This window comes from Micromesistius poutassou (genome assembly GCF_964030765.1).
Source record: "Micromesistius poutassou genome assembly, chromosome: 10".
NCBI lineage: Eukaryota > Metazoa > Chordata > Actinopteri > Gadiformes > Gadidae > Micromesistius > Micromesistius poutassou.
The window spans coordinates 14,939,337-14,957,938 of NC_140280.1; the positions used below are offsets into that span (position 1 = coordinate 14,939,337).

The following is an 18,602-nucleotide window of genomic DNA, read 5'->3' on the forward strand; positions in this document are numbered from 1 at the left end:
CTTATTATTAATAATAATAATAATAATAATAATAATAATAAGGTTGTTGTTATGGCTTCTGTTGTTACTTTCACTCTAGTGTTTCATTATTATAGAATCATTATAGAGTGGGTCCAGATTAAATTCTGACCAAACAAGGTGAAATTTGAAATTAATTCCGGTGAAAGGTGCACAACATATATTTTGTTATAGCTCAGTCGTGGGGCATAAAGACCATAGCAATTAAATAGAATCATACAGGAGCAAACACAGGGGATGTCCTAAAGGCTTAGGCCCTGTCCCAATTCCCCCCCTTCCCCTAGATTTGAGCCCTAACCCTAGATTTTGAAGAAGGGGTAGAGTGTCCTAATACTTAAGGGAGCAAGGGGGAGTGCCTATTTTCCCTTAAAATCATCACTTGAACGCTAGCCAGCTCGGTAGCTGACTTGCAGCTAAGGGCACTCAAAGCAGCAAGTGTTCTTGTTAAGGATAGAGAAATGGGCCTTAATGTTAAAACAGCTTTACAGGCAAACACACATTTTCTATGGATAACATGTTCTTATCATAGTCACTGATTACTTGTATGCATTACAGTAACTGACTCATATGAGAAACATAGGAAATCAAACCAAAGCCACTCCCCTAAACACATGACTCGCTCGCTCGCTAGCTTTAGCAATCTGCCTAGCCTTGTGGAAGAGTCCAGTAATGCGCAATGAGAGCTGGCAGAATCTTTGCAGGTAGCCAGTCATTTAATTCAAGCTAACTTAAATGAATTATTACGGTCCTGCAGAAGCCACAGTAACCTGTTTTTTGTTCGTCATAGCATTTTATCTATTCATTGCTGTCGGGATGTAAATAGGATTTCAACAAATAGCTACGACTAAAACAGCTTTTCCTACCCTATATCATTATGTTCCATACATTTTCAATAGAAGTTTACGTTTTTTCCCCCACCTATGAATATTCTTTGGACTCCACATTTGAATAATGATGATTTTTTTTTTAAGTTGACACCTTTTGATCTAAAAGACATATATATTTCAAGAAATATTTTATACTTTTGCATTTCAGGATCGTTGAGGGTAGATTAGCCACACCAGTATCAGGTGTAAAGCAAAATATATATATATTGCTTTACACCCCATGGCTAAGTCCTATGATGCTCTAGATGTGAGATTTATTTTCAAATGAAATGTTTTTCATTTGATAATGGAAAAGCGAATGTTTTCACATAAGCCCTTTAAGGACCTCCCGAACAAGGACCACATCAACATTCAGCCTAGTAAGCGGCCACACGCCTTGTACAACCACAAGAGTTGCGCGGTTACGCATTGTCACAGAGTATGCGCATTAAAAGAGCAGCAGAAAAAAAACATCCACCGAGATGCGCGTCCACGGGGGGGCGCCGGTATACCACCTTCCAGGATAAAGATCAACAAACACAACAGTTGCCATTTCAGATAAACACACTTGGCAATACTTCCGAATGTTTCTCTACTTCCAGTTAAGCCCAATACTTGGTGTTTGACGACCCCGACCGCGATCGAGGCGTTGTTATCTAAACCCGAAAGCAGACGTGCCTGCGCAGGCAGGATTTGAAGGCGTGGGCCGAGTGAACGCCACTACCGCACTGACGCTAGCTCGTTTTTAGAAAATGGCCAGCTGGGGCAGGGTGTGTAACATCTTGAGGAACTTTGCGAAGACGCCTCGGGTACTCACAGCGTTGGGACAGTCCCGCACTGTTGGTACTGGCGTATTTGCATCTCTCGTCGGAGCTGGAGTGATTTATCAGCATTATGGAACCAGCACGACGTTTCCTGTGGTCGTTTATGCCGAGGAGCCACAGGTACGTTTAGATACTTCCCATGTAAGCATGTCGGGATAGTCTATTGGGAGCTCAAATTACGAATGAATCGCATGTGTCTACCAGCGACCTTGATCCTCGTCAAGATTAACTTAACTTCTCTTAAGGCTACTACGTATTTTTCTCTGTCTCCAGGAAACCTCTGTACCCCAACGGTCTGCAAGGCGAATTCGCTTTGATCAGTTTGCCTCGTTGATGTATGAGCAGGAGCTTTACATGACCCCCAGAGACTTCCTTTTCTCGGTGATGCTGGAGAATGTCGACCGTAAGAATTAAATAAAAAATCTTTCTCGCAATCAGATAAGCTGTGGGGGTCCTAAGTTGTAGTGTGTGGGATACCCTGTCAACATGGTTAACTTCCTGTCACTTTCCCCAACTTCCATCAAACTCATTATCTTACAGATGTGTTTGACAGGAACCTAGTTTCAAGTCTGAATTTTAACTTTCCTTTCTGACATCTCAGGGAAGCTGCGAAAGAAGGAGTTGAAAAAAGAGGTATGCTTTTACGTCTTTCATTTTTGTCTAATTGCCATGTTTCTGTGTATTTTTGATTCTGTTGATAAAGTAACTGGTTATCATAGTCTATGATGCAAATCTACTGGTGATGGTCCAACTTTCAGGAAGTGGATAAAATGTTGACGACTGCCAGCAGGGCGCGGGCTGATAACAACCTTTTCAGAAACGTGGGAGATAATGGTATGATAAGTTCAGCCATGTTGAAAAGGAAATAACTATATCAAATCATTTATGCCTACAATGTACACAAACGATAGACAAATCATTGTTGTGACGATTTTATGTTTTTTGCCTTACAGGTTTGATATCCTATACGGAATATCTATTCTTGTTGACCATCCTAACCAGTAAGTCTTTGATTCCCTGACCCTGTGTTGTTGTCCAAGGGAATTCCTCCTGTCGTCTTTCTAAGTTTTGCATCCTCAAAAACATGTTTTGTCTTAAAACATACGTTTGAATTTACTTTTTTGCATTATCTATGACATCAAATCACAGATAAGGAGAGCATACTTTATGTTGCTATTACAGAGCCTGGCACAGGATTTCATATTGCTTTCAAGATGCTTGATGATGATGGAAATGAGCAGGTTGATAAGAAGGAGTTTCTTAAGGTAAGCCATTTAAGGATTTTAATGATGGGCTATAATACAATGCAAAGTTATAGTGACCTATAATAATAATATTATTAATACATATACCCTATTCAGCACTGAAAACCAGGGAATTGTGTACTTATTATAATATTTTTTTTATCAAATGCGGATTCCTATTTTAGCAGACATGAGTGTTCTGCTCAATTGTAATTATTCACACTTACATTTTAAATATTGCCACCTTTTTAATGCTGCCACAAGTTTGGATGCTACCTCAAATGTAAGTATGTACGCATATTGCAAAAGCCACGGACAGGTGAGGGCGCATTTTGTATGGTCTAGAATAAAGCCACGTCACTGTGGCCATTGTGGTGTGGTCAAGCCCATGGAACTTCCCACTTCAAAAGGTTTGCTTCTTGGAGACAAAAGTCAAGCACTTTGGCCAATGTTATGAGCTTTTCTGTTGATTTGTTCAAGAGACTGCATGTGAGCACGTTGTGATCCACTCGTAGCACTGTTTGCTACTCAAGGCTGAGAGCAGAGAGCAAGTGCATGTATGACAAGCTCAAGAATTCATCAGAAATACAGAATTACCTTAGCATTTGTTTGTTGCGCGACTAATGCAGTTGCTTTAAAATGAATCAAACATTGTTTAAAAAAAATTGGCTTTTCAATTATTGTAATTTTTCACTACAGCTGAAGAACATCATTCGGAAAAAGAAAGAAAAAAATCCCAAGGAAGGTGACAATGTGAGTATTTTTGTTTTTACTCTTTAATTTCTTGTGCGGTTGAGAGATGAGTTGTTAGTTGTTGTAGAACCAGCCTTATTTCTTGTCTAGGGTTAAGGGGTTGAACAATGAAAATGTAACCTCTAGTGGAAGCTTTGAGAATCCTGTAGGTAGAGATTGGATTTGACCGTTTAGTCTGCTTGACCTTGCAGAAACCAACAGCTGGAGTGGAGGACGTGAACACCACCCTGCAGGCCTTCTTCTTCGGACGGCACGGGGAAAACAAACTGCAGTACAAGGGGTTCCACAGGTACAAACAAGCGATAGTTTCACTCTTTGCAAAAGATGCGTTGCAATGTTTTTTGTTTTTTTGTCAATTTGGAGTGAAGTGCTTTCACTTCACTTTAGTCTCTTCTCCGCCTCCAATGGATCTTTTATGGTTTTGTATTGTGGGTCACAATGCTTCCTGGTTTCATTTCTCCTCCATCTCCAACAGGTTCATGGAGGACCTGCAGGCCGAGGTGCAGGAGATGGAGTTCCTGCAGTTCTCCAAGGGCATGGACACCATGAGGAGGGAGGACTTTGCTGAGTGGCTTCTACACTACACCAACGAAGAAGACAACGACGCCTACTGGGAGAACATGCGCAAGAGGATCCCGGCCGGCGAGGTACAGATGAGATGGACAATGAGTAGAGTGTATATAAGACAAAGGATGTAGTACATAATCATCTTTTTGATGCCCCACTTTTTGGGCAAAATATTCTTTTGGGGTACAATAAATTGTTATATCTAATAGAGGAACTGTGGATTATGTAAGGATAAATAGGATGTATGCAAGATACATGCATAGTTTGTATAAATTGTAATAACAATCTCTAAGGTTTCATTCCTTCTTTATGAAATTGACTTAAACACGATTATTTCTAACTCTCTCTTGCAGAGCATCACATTTGCCGAGTTCAAAGCCTTCTGCCTCTTCACCAACAATTTGGAGGACTTTGCATTCACGATGAAACTGATCAGTGAAGCCAACCGACCTATTGGCAAGGGTGAGATCCCACATCTTATCTAACATTACATACATTTTCTCTTTAATTCCCTTTTCTCCACCTGCTTGAAGTTGTGTGTGTTTTTGTGTGCCTGTTTGTCGCCCAACTGTCGTCTGTTGTCTGTAGTGTCAGAGTCATATTGGTCGTCTGTCTCACCATCACAAATCGTTTGGTTTTTGTTTTGCGCTCACTGCAGCCCAGTTCAAGCGAGCGGTGAAGATCGCAACGGGACACGATCTGTCTGAGAACGTTCTGGATACTGTGTTCAAGATCTTCGACCTGGACGGGGACAACTGCCTGAGCCACAAGGAGTTCCTCGGTGTCATGCACGACAGAATGCTACGCGGCCTAAAGGTGACGTTGTTAAAACGGATGTAGCTAGTTCTGATGGGATACTCTACTCATGCCCTATCAGCCGACTGCTAACGCTGTCCAATGAAACGCACGTACACTGATAGTGGTCTATTTAAGACCTTACTCTGGGAAGTTTAGTGTGCTGAGCAGAATTTCTGATGTACCCCATGGGGTATTGTACATGGCTCCCTGTTGGTATTCTATATCTGACATCTGTAGGTCAAGCTTTAAATCCTACAGCAGGGAGCACCAGGAAAGAGTGGAACCATGCCGCCAAACTAAATTGTGTTACCATTCCATGAAATAAATGGTTGAACCTATGACATGAGGGATATCTGACAGAACCTGTGTAGTGGCAGGTCAATCCATTGTTGCTTGTCGTTGTTTAGGGATGTTTATGAAAGTCGTAATATCGCAGGAAATTGCAATATGAATTCATCCAGTTTACTGTCCGCTTTCCCCCTCAACATCATATCTAAAAAAAGGATGACATACCATGTAATTACTTGTCACAAACATGTTTGATTGCCTACTTGTAACTTCAAATCAAATGTTATACATGCGTGTGTGGACTTGTGTATGATATACTGGCAGGAAACTTTTATTTTAATAGCCAAGTTATATTCGATTTATAGTGTTACCTACATAATTCTAATTAATTATCAAGTTCCTAAAATGTAACTAGCGCATGATGTCTCATGAAGAAAACTACTGCCTTTAAAGGTGACATATTATAGGTGTGAGTGTGATTAGCCGTTACAAGCCATTTTGAAAATCTGCCTCTTCTGACATCACAAGTGGACGTGTCCACCTTGATGTGTGTGTGCTGGATAGATCAGTCTACCGGCCTACCCAGTGGACTGTAGCAAGCGTTGCTCTTTCTATCCATCATACATCTAGTTGGACACGCCCACTAGTGATGTCAGAAGAGGCAGATTTTCAAAAAGGCTTGTAACGGCTAATCACTCACACCTGGTGGTGTAATATGTCACCTTTTAAACACGTTGCCTCCATGTCTTTCAGGTGCAGCCCCGGTTAGGCCTGTCTGGCTATTGGAAATGTGTGAAGCAGGAAACCCTAAAAGGAGCGCAGGAGGCCCTGAGGGAATCTGGAAGCCCTTTCTAACGGCCACCTGATGCCAACGGAGTGTTTTTCTGATGTGATGATTCAGTCTTTTTGTAACAGATGAACGCACAAATTTCACTTTAAACATTTTGGAATTAGATGGTTCAGCCGAACTGTGGCGCGAAAGGGGAAAACACAACCATGACGCCAAGCAAAGGATGACACTGCAGTCTATGTCCCAAATGTTTACAGATTTAAATTTTGTTTAAGAATATGCACGGTTAGTACATTGTGCCACAATATAAAAAAAAAGGTAATTAATATTTTCTCTACACATATGTATTCATCATATTGACGTTGGTGTGCAGATTATGCATATCATACCGAGAAATAGTGTCATCAGCTTTAAGTTTGCACAGCATACTTTTGCTATTCAAGCACATTGTGTTTAGAAAACTGGTTACCTGTGGTATGGTGTTTAAAATAAACTGGGGGTGGGTTTAAATTGTGTAGCGTGAACTACAACATTTGCAAATAAAAGTATGCAATTTAATACACATCTCTGAACTGTTTTTGCAGCCGAATAATGCCATAACTGCTAACTAGTCTGTAATTTATTATAGACTTGACCTTTCAAGGTCACATGAATATGTGAATTAACCATTGACGATTGTGGTGCTAATTATCTTACCATATATATATATAATCTATATATAGAATAAAAAAGACAAATACAAGCTGACTAGTATAGTAGATGAAGAAATTAGTGACTGATGCCAAGGTTATCTGAATACAGAATACACGGCTACGATACAATAAAATTACACACGAAGCCATCTTTGGTCTTCTTATCACTTACTATAAACAAATACATATAAATTTGTATTGTATCAAAAATAGAAATTACATGATAGCCATTGAAAGTAAATTCACATTTGACATACAATATATAGGTAATAAAGACACATACCTCAGATGTCATTACATTTGTTTTTTAAACCCTTGGCTTTAAAAAGGACCTAATCATTTTTTTGGACATTCACTCAGTGTCTGTTATGAATAATGTCGTTTTTCTTTCACACCATGTACAATCAATATTGGTGTCATTCATTTGCAGAGAACAGTATACAAAAGTACATGAACAAAATGGAAACAAAAAAAACAAACAAACCAATAAACAGATTGTCATTTTTAAACATATGCCCTGCGCTTTCAATCCAGGGCTTCTGAGGGAACAAGAGGAGATACATGGCCTGGCTGGGACAACAATCCTGTAGAAAATGTCTCTCCTTAATTCTTTGCAGTAGGCCTTTAAATGCATGAGCGATGTTGTGACGTGAGGTAAGCCCCTACGGAGATGTGTGTCCCTACTCAAATGAGATTCCATGGTTTAAAAAAAGAAATACAACAAAAGAAAAGGAACACTTCCCAGAGCTGTCGGGTTGTCTTTGTGGGAGAGGTTCAGGATATTTCTTGTTTTTCTTGTCAGCTCAGGGGCACATATGTTGTACTGCAGCCAAGTGGACTTCTGCTCGAGAAATTCAGGAAGTGCTTTCTAAGTTGTCGTTTTCCGAGCCACTGTGGAGAGGAAAGTGAAAGTCAATAATGGTGTCAACCAAGGGCGGCTAAGACTCTACTACTACTACTAAACCACAACACAAACACAGTCTGTCTAAGAATATGTGATGGTGTGTTCCCTTTTTACCATCCTAACAAAACGCGGATAAAGAATGTTTTATTTATTAGCATTTTTCTGAACACAGCCCAATACAACCACCATAAAGAAAAAGCATAAATGTGTTAACCCCGACTCTCCCCCAAGTGTTTTTTTACCATTCACCACTGCAGGGCTGGGAGGTCAAGGGTCGCTCTCCTTCTTCACCGTCACATCTCCATCACCAGCCAGGATGGTGGAGATCTCTCCCTGCATGAAGGCCCAAGGCACGGTGGATCCGGACAGGGGACAGCGCTCCCCACTGGGGCAGTACACCTCGCCGCCAGGACCCTGGCTGCGGATGGAGGCCCGGGTGCATGGGAAGCAGAACTTGTGGTGTGGGACAGAGGGACACTGGACAAAGTGGGTGTCCTCTAGACGCTCGCGGCAGAGAGTGCAGCAGAGCAATGCACCTTGGGCGCCTATTCCTGGCTCTCCTGCTGCAGAGCCACTGCTGCTGGGGCCCACCTGGCTGCCGCCCTGCCCGAGTGACGCCTGGGAGCCCGAGGCCGTGGAGGGGCTGCCGCTGGTGGGACGGCCGGTCGAGGAGGAGGAGTGTGCGGCGGACATGCCCGGGCTCTCTCGGGCCATCTGGTTGGAGCTCAGGCTGTCAGCGACGCCCATTAGTGCAGAGATGGGCGAGGGTTGGCTGTGCAGACGCGGCGGTGCCCCCTCCTGAGGGGCGGCCATGCCCGTGAGGGGCTCCATGCCCTGGTAGGCGCTGCGCTGCCAGGCCTCTCTGGACGGGTGATCGGGGCGTGCGCCTTCACCTTCTCCGTTCTCAGAACCCGGTGAGGCCTTGCGTCGCCGCGGAGCACCCTTGGGAGGTACCGGCCGCCCGGCGGAGGCCATGGGCATGCCCGCCTCGGGGTAGGGCTGTGGCAGCACCTCTTGGATGGGGGGCTCCTTGAACAGACGCACGCCGTCGTTCAGCAGCTCAGTGAGTCCACGCCAGTCGCCGGTGCCCGGGCGCTTCTCGTATTCAACGTAGCGCAGCCCAGAGTTCACCGCTTTCCCTGCATCCTTTGCGGAGTCGCGGAACATCTGCCTGACCAGGTCTGGGATCTGGGAGTACACAATTCCAGAGCCGCAGGGATACTCTGCAAACACTTTCAACTCAAAATCAGGGGTAGTGTTGGCATCAAAGGCCAGCACGCGCCCTATTAAGTTATGATCTTTCCTAAAGCGCACGTTGAATGGGACACAGCCATTGAGGGTCACGAGGACATCTCGTACAGCTTTTGGGCGATTGGGCCAGCCTTCAGCTTTACTGCGGGCGCTCTCTGCCAGCTCAGCCATTACTTCACCATTCCTCCAGACCCCAGCATCCAGACTCGCCATGGTAGAGGCACTAGGCCCCACACCCAAGGACACAGCTTGTCTTCTGCCAGACTCTCCCATTATAGGTCCAGCTGAGACGGCGATAGATGGGGCTCCAGCCCTGGAGCCTCCTAATGGGGCTAATAGACCATGAGGAGCTCCTACTAACCCTTGTGCCAGCAAGGCATGAGGGATAGATCCGTGTAGAGTAGAAACTGCTCCAACTATTGCCCTTCGAGGATTGGGGCTTTGCCTGCTTCCCTCTGATATGGCCACATCTTCAGCTCTGTGCAGACCATTGGGAAGACGAGAAGAGGAGACCCCATACTCTCCCCTCCCCCGGTCTATACGTTCTGAATGCTGCCGCCCCCCTTCCATTGGCCCACTCGAGGTGGGTTTGCTTTGCTGTGGTCCGGGAGACCTCCCGTCTAAAACCCCATGGGTGCTTTTTAATTGCCTGGCAGTTTCTATTAGAAGCTCGATTCTGTCCGCACCATCGTAATTCACACATCCGCGACATACCGCCTCGCTGAATTCCCACAGCATTGCCCACGGCATCTTGGGGAGATCGCAAAGGTAGCACCATTGCCGTCTAGAGGATGCCTGCGAGGCGGAAGACATGTTGTTTACAGGCCCTCGCACAAACTTTCTTCAGAGGCCCACGCTTAGCAGTCTTCGTGTTTCAATAATTATTTAATATCCAGACACGATCGGCCGCATGTCTCGAGATCTGTAGGAATTATTACAATTAAACTAAGATTGAACACGACAGAGGATTACACCGTTAAAAAGTTAGCAACGTCTTCTTTCTTGGGTTGTTCGTGTCGGTCTGTCTGGAAGGAAGTAAAATGTTGTAAGACACCGGATACACCTACACGTCAACGCCACTGCATTGTGGGAGTTAGAGTTCCGTCATATATATATATATATATATATATATATATATATATATATATATATATATATATATATATATATAAACATTAGTATTCGCTAGTATTAGTTTTGGTATTTTTTATTTAAGCAGACTTTGGACCCTGTAATCTTCATTATGTTTTGAACAAAGTCTTACAATTATAATGCAACTGTTATGCTTGTAAGATATTTGTTACCTTAGCCATGGTATGCAAATGTAACAGTATTAAGCTATTTATTGTAAGTTGCGAAACCTGAATTGGACAACTTATAAACATGACACCACAAACGTTTCTTTGAAGCACATATCTAGGTGTAAATAAATATCGCTAGTTCTGGTTCTCTATAATCGCTTATCATTTTGAACGTTATTTATGTAGTAAACATGACTACTGGTAAAGCGCGTGTTCGAAATTATTTCGTTACGTATTTTTCTAAAGTAAACAGCGTTCACATTTTGTGTAGTCCATCCGGGTCTCACATATCGCATGACCCAGAAGAAAATACAGCAGAGGTTTAAAAGTAGGCCAGATGGAGGCGCTGTGAGGAAATGGGTGGAGTGACCTCTGCTTATTGTGTAGAGACAGTAGTTGCAATTAATGCAATACATACTATATCATGGCCTTTGAGATAGATATATATATATATATATGCAAATTTAGGCTGCACAAAACACAATCTATTTCCAAAAATAGATTATAGAATCATGGCTAAAATCAAATCAAATCGTATGACTGGTACGTTTTAAGAAATCCATTTGTGACATTATTCTTGTTAGTGAAGAAAATGCTCAGAAAAACACATCATAGGTTAACAATCATCACTTTATTAAAAAAAGAAAAAAGTTCACATGGAAATTAATTTAAAGCAGGTGGGGGGTTGGGGTGTTTTTGGAAAATGAACACTACAAATAAAAAAAGGTATAGCACCAAAATAAAAAGGATCAACTTAATCATACAAAATCTATTTAAGTTAAAGGTAAAGGGTTTTTAAAAACCCATTGATACTACATTTTTGTCAATACAGATTGAATGTTCTATAGGGGTGTGAGAACTTAACTTTGAAATACACTATGCGAGAACATAAAACTAGAAACGGGTGGAGGGTGCATCGTCATTTAGTTTGCATGGTGTGCGGTTGAAAAACACAACTTCAGAGTGTACGGGTAAGGTCCACCTAAAAAGAGAAGAACAAGCGGTTAACAAAGCGGTTTTCCCTCCAAATTGAAATGAACAATGAAATGAATTAACTGGACTCACTGGGGTTTTTCATCTGATAGTGGTTCATAAGAGCAAGGGCTTCCATGGCATCGTTGATGGATTCCCACTCCAGTAGGCCAGAAGAGCTGCGCTCACCTGGAGCAGTACAGGAACGAGACATTCATTTCTAACTGAAGCACAGCCGTACAACAAAAAATATATACATTTCTTTACATAGTATAACTATATCCTTTTGTTCTTTACTCACTCTTTCCAGTGAAAAGTTTCACATTGGAGGGGACCTTGATTTCCAATTCTTCACAGACCTGCAAGACAACGGGTTTCATGTAAACGGGGATAATAATCCTGACATTGTACCAAGCATAAGTAAATAGCTCCCAAAACAAAACAAAAAATAACTAGGTCTCCCTCACCTGGTTGAACATCTCAGCGGAGATGTCCGGCTGCCCGTTGAAGAAGTGCAGGACGTTGCTGGGGTGCTGGATGCGGTTCTTGGCGGCCTGCTCGGCGGAGGTGAAGCGGTTGTTGCGGGAACCGTGGAAGTCCTTGAAGCTGCTGCTGCCGTCCTCCAGCTCGTAGCACTGCCCCGGCATGATGGCCTGCTGCTTGGACACGCTGCAACAGAGACACCGCATGACTGTCACCGCCTACACAACTAGCATCCGCCCTTCTGCTACAATTGTAAGGAAAGCTCTTTACCAAACGTTGAGCTTCTGTCCAAAAAGGAAGTTGTTGTTGAGGTGAGTGATGATCCTGTCCACAGCATAGCAGTCTCCCATCTCCACCATGGCAGCACCCGGCTTACTCTTCATGAACTTGATCTAAAAAGAGAAAAAAAAAAAAACATGAGGACCATTCAGCAACCCACCACAAGCAGCAGCAACACACACACACTTACGGACACTATTATTTATGGGAACCCTTCCCTTGCAAGCTTACCCTTTCTATGTTGCCGTAGAGGCAGAAGACATTGAAGAGCTTGTCTGCGTTGACCTTGGCTGGCTCCAGGCCGTACACCATGACGACGGGGGAGTCGGCGTGGGCACCGTACTCGGGGGGAGGCGGTCCGTATCCAGGGCCGTAGCGCTGGCTTCCACCACGACCACGCCCGCCGCCCATAGGGGGCCCCATGCGGTGCGGTGGGGGAGGCCCATAGCCGCCTTCATCATTGTAGTTGTGATAGCCTCCCTGGGGGCCAGCTATTCAGAGGAGAGTAGATTACCAGCATGTGGAGGAGCCTCACCCGTTGTGCTAGCGTCGTGTCATTTGATACTTACCATAATCAGGAGGGTGGTCCCCCAGGAGAGCGGGCTGCCTCTGACGCTTGTTAGGATTGGCATTAGGATCTTTGAATAAAAACACACAGAAAAAGATAAACCTGCCTCCGGACCTAGGGTGGCAAACTAATGGAGGGCTACAAGCTGTGCTTTGAACTACGTGCTAAGTGATAAGGTTGGGGGGGGGGGGTTGCATGCAGCAGAGCCATCTCAAGATTAGTAGGCGGGACTACTTAAAAAAAATTAACAAACAACATAATGGAGATTTTATTTTGACACTAGAAAAATAGTATCAATACGCAACTATCAGTATCAGTCAACTAGGATATTTGTCACCCTAATGCAAACATACACACAAACACACCTTGTGAATTGTTCCAATTGCCTTCACCATCAGCATCTGTGCAAGTACACATAGTCACATGTCAAGTCCGTATTCACAATGAGACGAATGGAGCGCCTGGGCGAGACTGAAGCAACATATAACTTTCCAGACTGCAGGTCTGACAAAAAAATAAATAGTGGGAATACTTGAAAAATGGAAGCAGTATCAACCCTATGTGCACCAATTGTAAAAGGTCTAATCCGTCTTTCTTTATTAAGTACAAAATCAGCAGAATATGATCAAAAGGATAACAATGGAGGTATAAAATGCATCGTGTGTGGACTTGTCAGTATTTTACAAGGGGCCTGAGGGACCCTAATGGTTGACACACCTTGGTACGGGGATACAGGTTATAAAAAAGGACAAATACTAACTTCTTGGCATGTCTTGACTGGTTTACAAAGATTATAACAAAGTCTTTGCTCAAGGCTGCGTTGACTTTACCTTTACTAAGTGTTCAAACAAAGCATTAAAAATAAAAAAAAAACAGGGGAAAAAAAACCCTCTGGGAAATGTCTTGCTGAGCAGATCAAATAATTGTTATGGCTGTACTATATTATTGCCATATCAAATAGCGGGTTATAAAAAGAAAAAAAAGAAACACGGGATATCAATTATTCAAGAATTGGCCACCAAATATGGAGCCAAAGCAGCATGGTACACCGTTTTGACTGTAAATCTGTTACCCTAACTACAGCGAGAGACCTGGTTTTGCATGTGCTTATCACCTTATTAAAGAATAACCCCGGACACACTTGGATCAGCAAATTATTGATCCGAGATCCCGCCCGCAAAAATATTGATCATGTAAATGACAGTCGGGTTGTTGCGTGTACTTACAGCACCACAACTGCAGCACAGGACACAATGGGGACGTAGGGGGCGCTCTCCTGCAAGGCAGCTGCCCGAGCAGCCTTGCTGTTCCAACATCAACTCATCCCTTCCCTCCTCCTTCCCTCCTTTTCCCTCCGCCAGAGAAAGTACATCCGCCTGTCCAGTCTTGGGTTTTAAGTCGCAGTTGCTTTGCTTCCTTGTTGGGAGTTTTTTTTTCTTCCCCCCCATTCTTGTCTGTGTTGGGGGTTTTCTTTTTTGGGTTTCAATGAGAAGCTTGTAATCCAGCTTACCGTGCTTTCACTGCAAAGCAGGACATTAGCATCGTTTGAGAGTGGGGTGTCTGTCCGCAGACACACTGTGCCAAACCTGCATCACACGGGAGGCGATAAAGGCATCACTATGGGCCCGTTCATAAGGAGGAAAATGAAACAAACACAAAACAGCACAAGGAGGAGGGAGAGGGTATGCAGGGAGAGAGGGAAGGAGAGGAAAGAGAGGAGGAAGAAAGAGCATCAGAGTCCTTAAATGAAGGAAGGAGATTGGAGAGGAGGGGGGAGGATGTTGCTCTGTTTGCCTCTGAGGTTGTATGCTTGTGTCTTCGTAGGACCCACCCGCCACCCATGGTTATTCTTCAGGTGTCAAAATGGCAGCAGACATGACGCTTGTTATTTGTGTGTTGTTGCTGGTTTAGTAGCATTCAGCCACTAGCAAAGTGAGAAGTCGTCTAGTGCTTTGCCAATGTGTCATCTGCAGTCATGGAGACTTGATGCCGTGTGTTGCCGTGGATATTTTCTGCACGGTGTGTTGTCATGTGATGTTCAGCGCAGGAATGCGGGGACCAAACGGATAGCGAAAGGGAACCCCACACAACCAGGTTGAGCGTTGAGGTGTGGCATCTGAGAGAGTGCTTGTTATCATGTTGATGTTGTTGTCGTTGATGGTGGTGGTGATGCTGTTTTTAACCGCCCTCAAATATGTGATGCCATCTGCCGCCCCCTTTTTGTCAGGCTGAGTGTGTCTGAGAGAAGTCCTCTGTTGCGTTCCTGTGGTTGTGTTTGTGCCAGTCAGCTCCTGTGGGCCTGGGAGGAGTGGTGCATTTAAAAGAACGCCCACCCACGCCTGCCTCCCGGCCGCATCACGCGTCAATGTGTTGTGTAGAAAATATCCACACGAAAAATGAAAAATAGGTGAATCCTCTGGTGGCTCTGCGGATGGAGAGATGTGCTGTAACTTGTAAGAGAGATGATGGTGGTGGTAGTTTGTTGTGGGTATACACAGTGTCTGGTTGCAGGGCCTTTGGAGGAGTGCATGTCCCACAGTGGGCTTGAACTCAGTGGCTAGTCAAAGCCAGGCAAGGGTTATAGAAAGAGAAATGGATGTTCCATGTCAGGTGGAGATAGGAGTGATGGAGGACTTGGAATAGGTAGGCGGTACTGAGGGTTGAGGATGTGTGATTCCAGTGTCTGTCCCGGCCCCCACTGTGTCCGATGTGTGCCACAGAGCAGCGTTACGTTCGCTGTGGCTGTAGATGCGGTTTGTGGCTTGTAGATGCTGTGGCACTCCCTGTGCGGGACTCGCATTGAGCCTGTATGCGTGTGCACGGTGAGGACACAAGGAGCACCCTGAGGCAGCCCAACGAAGAAACTGAACACGAAATGTCAAAGAATGGCGAGAAGCTTTGTAAATTGTATACCGTATATTTTATGGACCTACCTGTTTGATTTAAGTGTATGGCAATGTTTAATTTTCGTACAAGTATGTTTATATTGAGAATAAGTATATTAGAATGCCAAATTATTTATTGAGGCTTTAACTTTTCACATACCATGGCCTTTAAAACATTATGTGAGGTTGAATTGAAATGTTGACTTTTGCATTTTATTTACAAAAGTCAGTAACAATTCAGAGTTAAACATAAAATGAACTAGACTTAATTAGTGTGTTGGATATAGCAATGCTTTTTTTTTTAAATCAAATGCGTTTATCATTCCGCAAACAATTACATTTAGCTTTCAAAAAATAAAGTATTATCTGAAATGGATTTTAACCCACGTCAATGGTCACAGAGTATATATATACATTCATTACTCATTCAAATACACCTAAAGTACCAGCAGATTTAAAAACAAAAAGGTGTACAATTTAACAATCTAAATACTATACAATCAAGTAAGTGTGCTTGTGTCTCTCAGCTTTACATAAATGTTACCAGTGCTAGTTTATCCACACACACCCTGAGTTGTGCGATCCAGTTTTAAACCCAGCATAAAAATCTCCAGTATGTTGTGCAATAGCATTTGATAAACAGCAAAAAGAGACCCTAAAACACCAACGTGCGTTAGGCCTGTTTCATGGACTGGGGAATGTGAGGCAGTGACATGCGCTACAGGGGTTGTGATCCTAGGCGTGAAGGGACCGTGTGCTACTGTGCCCGGTGCAGAATCGCGAACCACTTTTGCAAATCCACCCGCCCACCCCCCACGTGAGGCTGCTCCTTGTGCCCTTACTGTGAGCCTGCCGTGTGACCCGAGACAACGCACGAACAGTGGAACGAGCGTCGCCAGAGAGCGCCCCCTTCGAACGCCGCAAGGGACGGGCGCGGCGGGGCACCCAGGGTAACGGCGCCCGGCCGCGGGCGAGCGAAGGAGACGCTCCGGGATGCGGCCTAGCCGTCCCGTAGAGTGGCATGATACGAAAAAGAGGAAGAACACAAACAAATCAAGGAGGGGATGGAGAGAGGAAGGGGAGAAGGAGGAGGGGGAGGTGTGCGTTACCTTGGCCGCTCAGGTTGGGGTTGGTGTAGTCCCAGGTGTCCTGGTCGTTCTTGAACACATTGAGACGCGCCGGCTGCAGAGGCGAATACAGACATTTGAAACATATTTCACTGCCAAGCTCTTGAAATGACTCCACACATGAAGAAAGACAGGGGAGCCTTAGACATGGCCATTTGCTAACCTTGGCATATTCGATCTTTAGAGTGCAGCAGCCAGAATAGATGTCCGCCCCATTCAGAGAGGCCTTGGCTCGTTGGGCGCTTTGAACAGAGTCAAACGTGATAGGGGGGTGGGGGTCAAGGACAAATTGTATTTACCTTGATGTCGTGGAGAACGATTAATTAAAATAAATCAAACATTTACAACATATTCTTTGGAAGAAAAAAAATCCCATTACATAGGCCAAAATATATATAGCAGACATAACCAGGTGAAATGGACTAGCAGCAAAAAAAACAACTAAGTGAAGGATATTCCACCATAGCCTGAACGCCATTCTTCCTGAAAATGACGATTCTCTGTACTGGCCCACAGTTGTTGCAGATGGTGTAGAGCACATCCTGTTGGCAAATAAAGACCACCCGATTATAAAGAAGATGATTGATCCCATATAAAAAATATCTTTATAAGAAGATAAATATTAACACATATCTTTTTTGTTGCGTTTTTCATTAATGTACTACATTTTGCCCCCATATCACTGTAAGCGATGGTCCTTTCTGAAGCGTGCCATCCCAATGCATTATGTCCAGCTCACTGCACTCCTGCATTATTTACACATCTGCACACAGAGCTTGCCACTGGTCGCTAGCTTTACCGAGGTGATGGGGTATATGGGGTTCATGACGGTGAGCAGCAGCACGTTATTGACGCTGCGGGTGTCGTCGGGGTCGCCGGGCCGGGAGATCTTCTGACTGGTGGAGTAGTTGATGAAGGCGGGGTGGCCCGCAATGTACACCTGGTTCTCCGACGCATAGGTCACTGCGCTACTGGAGCCGTTCAAGTCCTCATACTCCACCAGGGCCTGGCGCTTCTTGGGCATCATCACCACAAAGCTAAAGGGACAATGCAAATATAATACATGGCGAACTTCATTGGCTACATGCTACTAGGGAAACAATACTATGTTTTCCCCTATGGCATTTATAGACTTGCATGAGATGATTTCGCAAACAGTGTGGTGGTTGGATACCTGATGGCTCCAAACTCCTGCAGTGCCTCCACCAGGTCAGCCTCCATCATGCCGTCAACCAGACCCCGAACGTGCACCACCGGGGAAGGGAGTGTTTTATGGGGGTCATCGTAACCCTCCTGTGTACAATTCATAATACATTCACATCAAACAACAGCTATGGTGGCAGACATTGATAAGGCGGTACGTTAGCTTCGCAGAGACGCACCGCTAAAGCACTGAACGCAAATGTCTAGCAAGAATAGCACATAATGCTAAGACGTTAGCCAAACGAGAGAACCATTTTTACTCTTTATTGTTTAACAAACCTATTCATCAACGACTTTAATAACGCAAAGGGTCAATGGAGTAGTTACGCATGATAGCGTATTATTTGTGCAACAAAACAATCAACGTTAATATAGAGTAAAACGACGGGACGTGACATCTCTTCGCTACACTCCCCGAAGCGAGATGCTCTACATGAGCTAACAACCGGGCACGCAGTGGACAGAATAACCATCCGATTGAACCAAGTGCTTAATTGTCAAAGGGAATTCTCACCGTTGGCATTCCTCCGTCTTCAGTTTTCTGTCTTTTCGTTGCTCTGCCACCTTCTCCGTAGTAGCGGCCCGCAGCTGCAGCCATGTTGTCCTGATCTGAGTGCACGACTAAAAAGAACGGGAGACGCCGAAGAGACTCACTAATGGCCAGCAGGCTCAGTTTTTCTCCCGTTGCTGTTCGTGGGTGCCGATTACTTATTTTTTTGCGATTGTAGCTCATTTTAATATCAAGGCTTAACAATGCAGCGGACCATTTGTTTTCTGCATGTAGTATTT

At 44.3% G+C, this 18,602-nt stretch overlaps 3 protein-coding genes across 4 annotated transcripts; 1 reads left to right on the top strand and 2 right to left on the bottom strand.

The window, feature by feature from the left end:
- The first annotated feature begins 1,391 nt into the window (after positions 1 to 1,391).
- Positions 1,392 to 6,706, top strand: micu2 (mitochondrial calcium uptake 2). Its single transcript, XM_084474466.1, has 12 exons — positions 1,392 to 1,828; positions 1,982 to 2,111; positions 2,310 to 2,341; positions 2,467 to 2,542; positions 2,662 to 2,709; positions 2,891 to 2,973; positions 3,652 to 3,705; positions 3,897 to 3,994; positions 4,181 to 4,352; positions 4,626 to 4,734; positions 4,931 to 5,088; positions 6,112 to 6,706. Exons 1-12 carry the CDS (start codon positions 1,637 to 1,639, stop codon positions 6,211 to 6,213), a joined length of 1,254 nt encoding a protein of 417 aa, XP_084330592.1. The 5' UTR covers positions 1,392 to 1,636; the 3' UTR covers positions 6,214 to 6,706.
- A 126-nt stretch (positions 6,707 to 6,832) lies between these two features.
- On the bottom strand, positions 6,833 to 10,009 carry LOC311354646 (interferon regulatory factor 2-binding protein 1-like). The gene is made up of 2 exons (XM_084474465.1): positions 7,987 to 10,009; positions 6,833 to 7,731 (listed from the first exon to the last, which is right to left on the bottom strand). Exon 1 carries the CDS (start codon positions 9,806 to 9,808, stop codon positions 8,012 to 8,014), a length of 1,797 nt encoding a protein of 598 aa, XP_084330591.1. The 5' UTR covers positions 9,809 to 10,009; the 3' UTR covers positions 6,833 to 7,731; positions 7,987 to 8,011.
- Positions 10,010 to 10,916: 907 nt separating this feature from the next.
- On the bottom strand, positions 10,917 to 18,452 carry LOC311354721 (heterogeneous nuclear ribonucleoprotein L-like). 2 transcript variants are annotated; one of them, XM_084474565.1, is made up of 14 exons: positions 18,328 to 18,452; positions 17,785 to 17,903; positions 17,410 to 17,647; positions 17,067 to 17,152; positions 16,774 to 16,870; positions 16,593 to 16,665; positions 12,964 to 12,999; positions 12,600 to 12,668; positions 12,262 to 12,521; positions 12,022 to 12,143; positions 11,736 to 11,937; positions 11,570 to 11,627; positions 11,362 to 11,457; positions 10,917 to 11,278 (listed from the first exon to the last, which is right to left on the bottom strand). In XM_084474565.1, exons 1-14 carry the CDS (start codon positions 18,409 to 18,411, stop codon positions 11,220 to 11,222), a joined length of 1,599 nt encoding a protein of 532 aa, XP_084330691.1. In that variant the 5' UTR covers positions 18,412 to 18,452; the 3' UTR covers positions 10,917 to 11,219. The 2 variants fall into 2 exon arrangements, with proteins under 2 accessions (XP_084330691.1, XP_084330692.1); XM_084474566.1 differs by lacking the exon at positions 12,964 to 12,999.
- Positions 18,453 to 18,602: the final 150 nt, after the last annotated feature.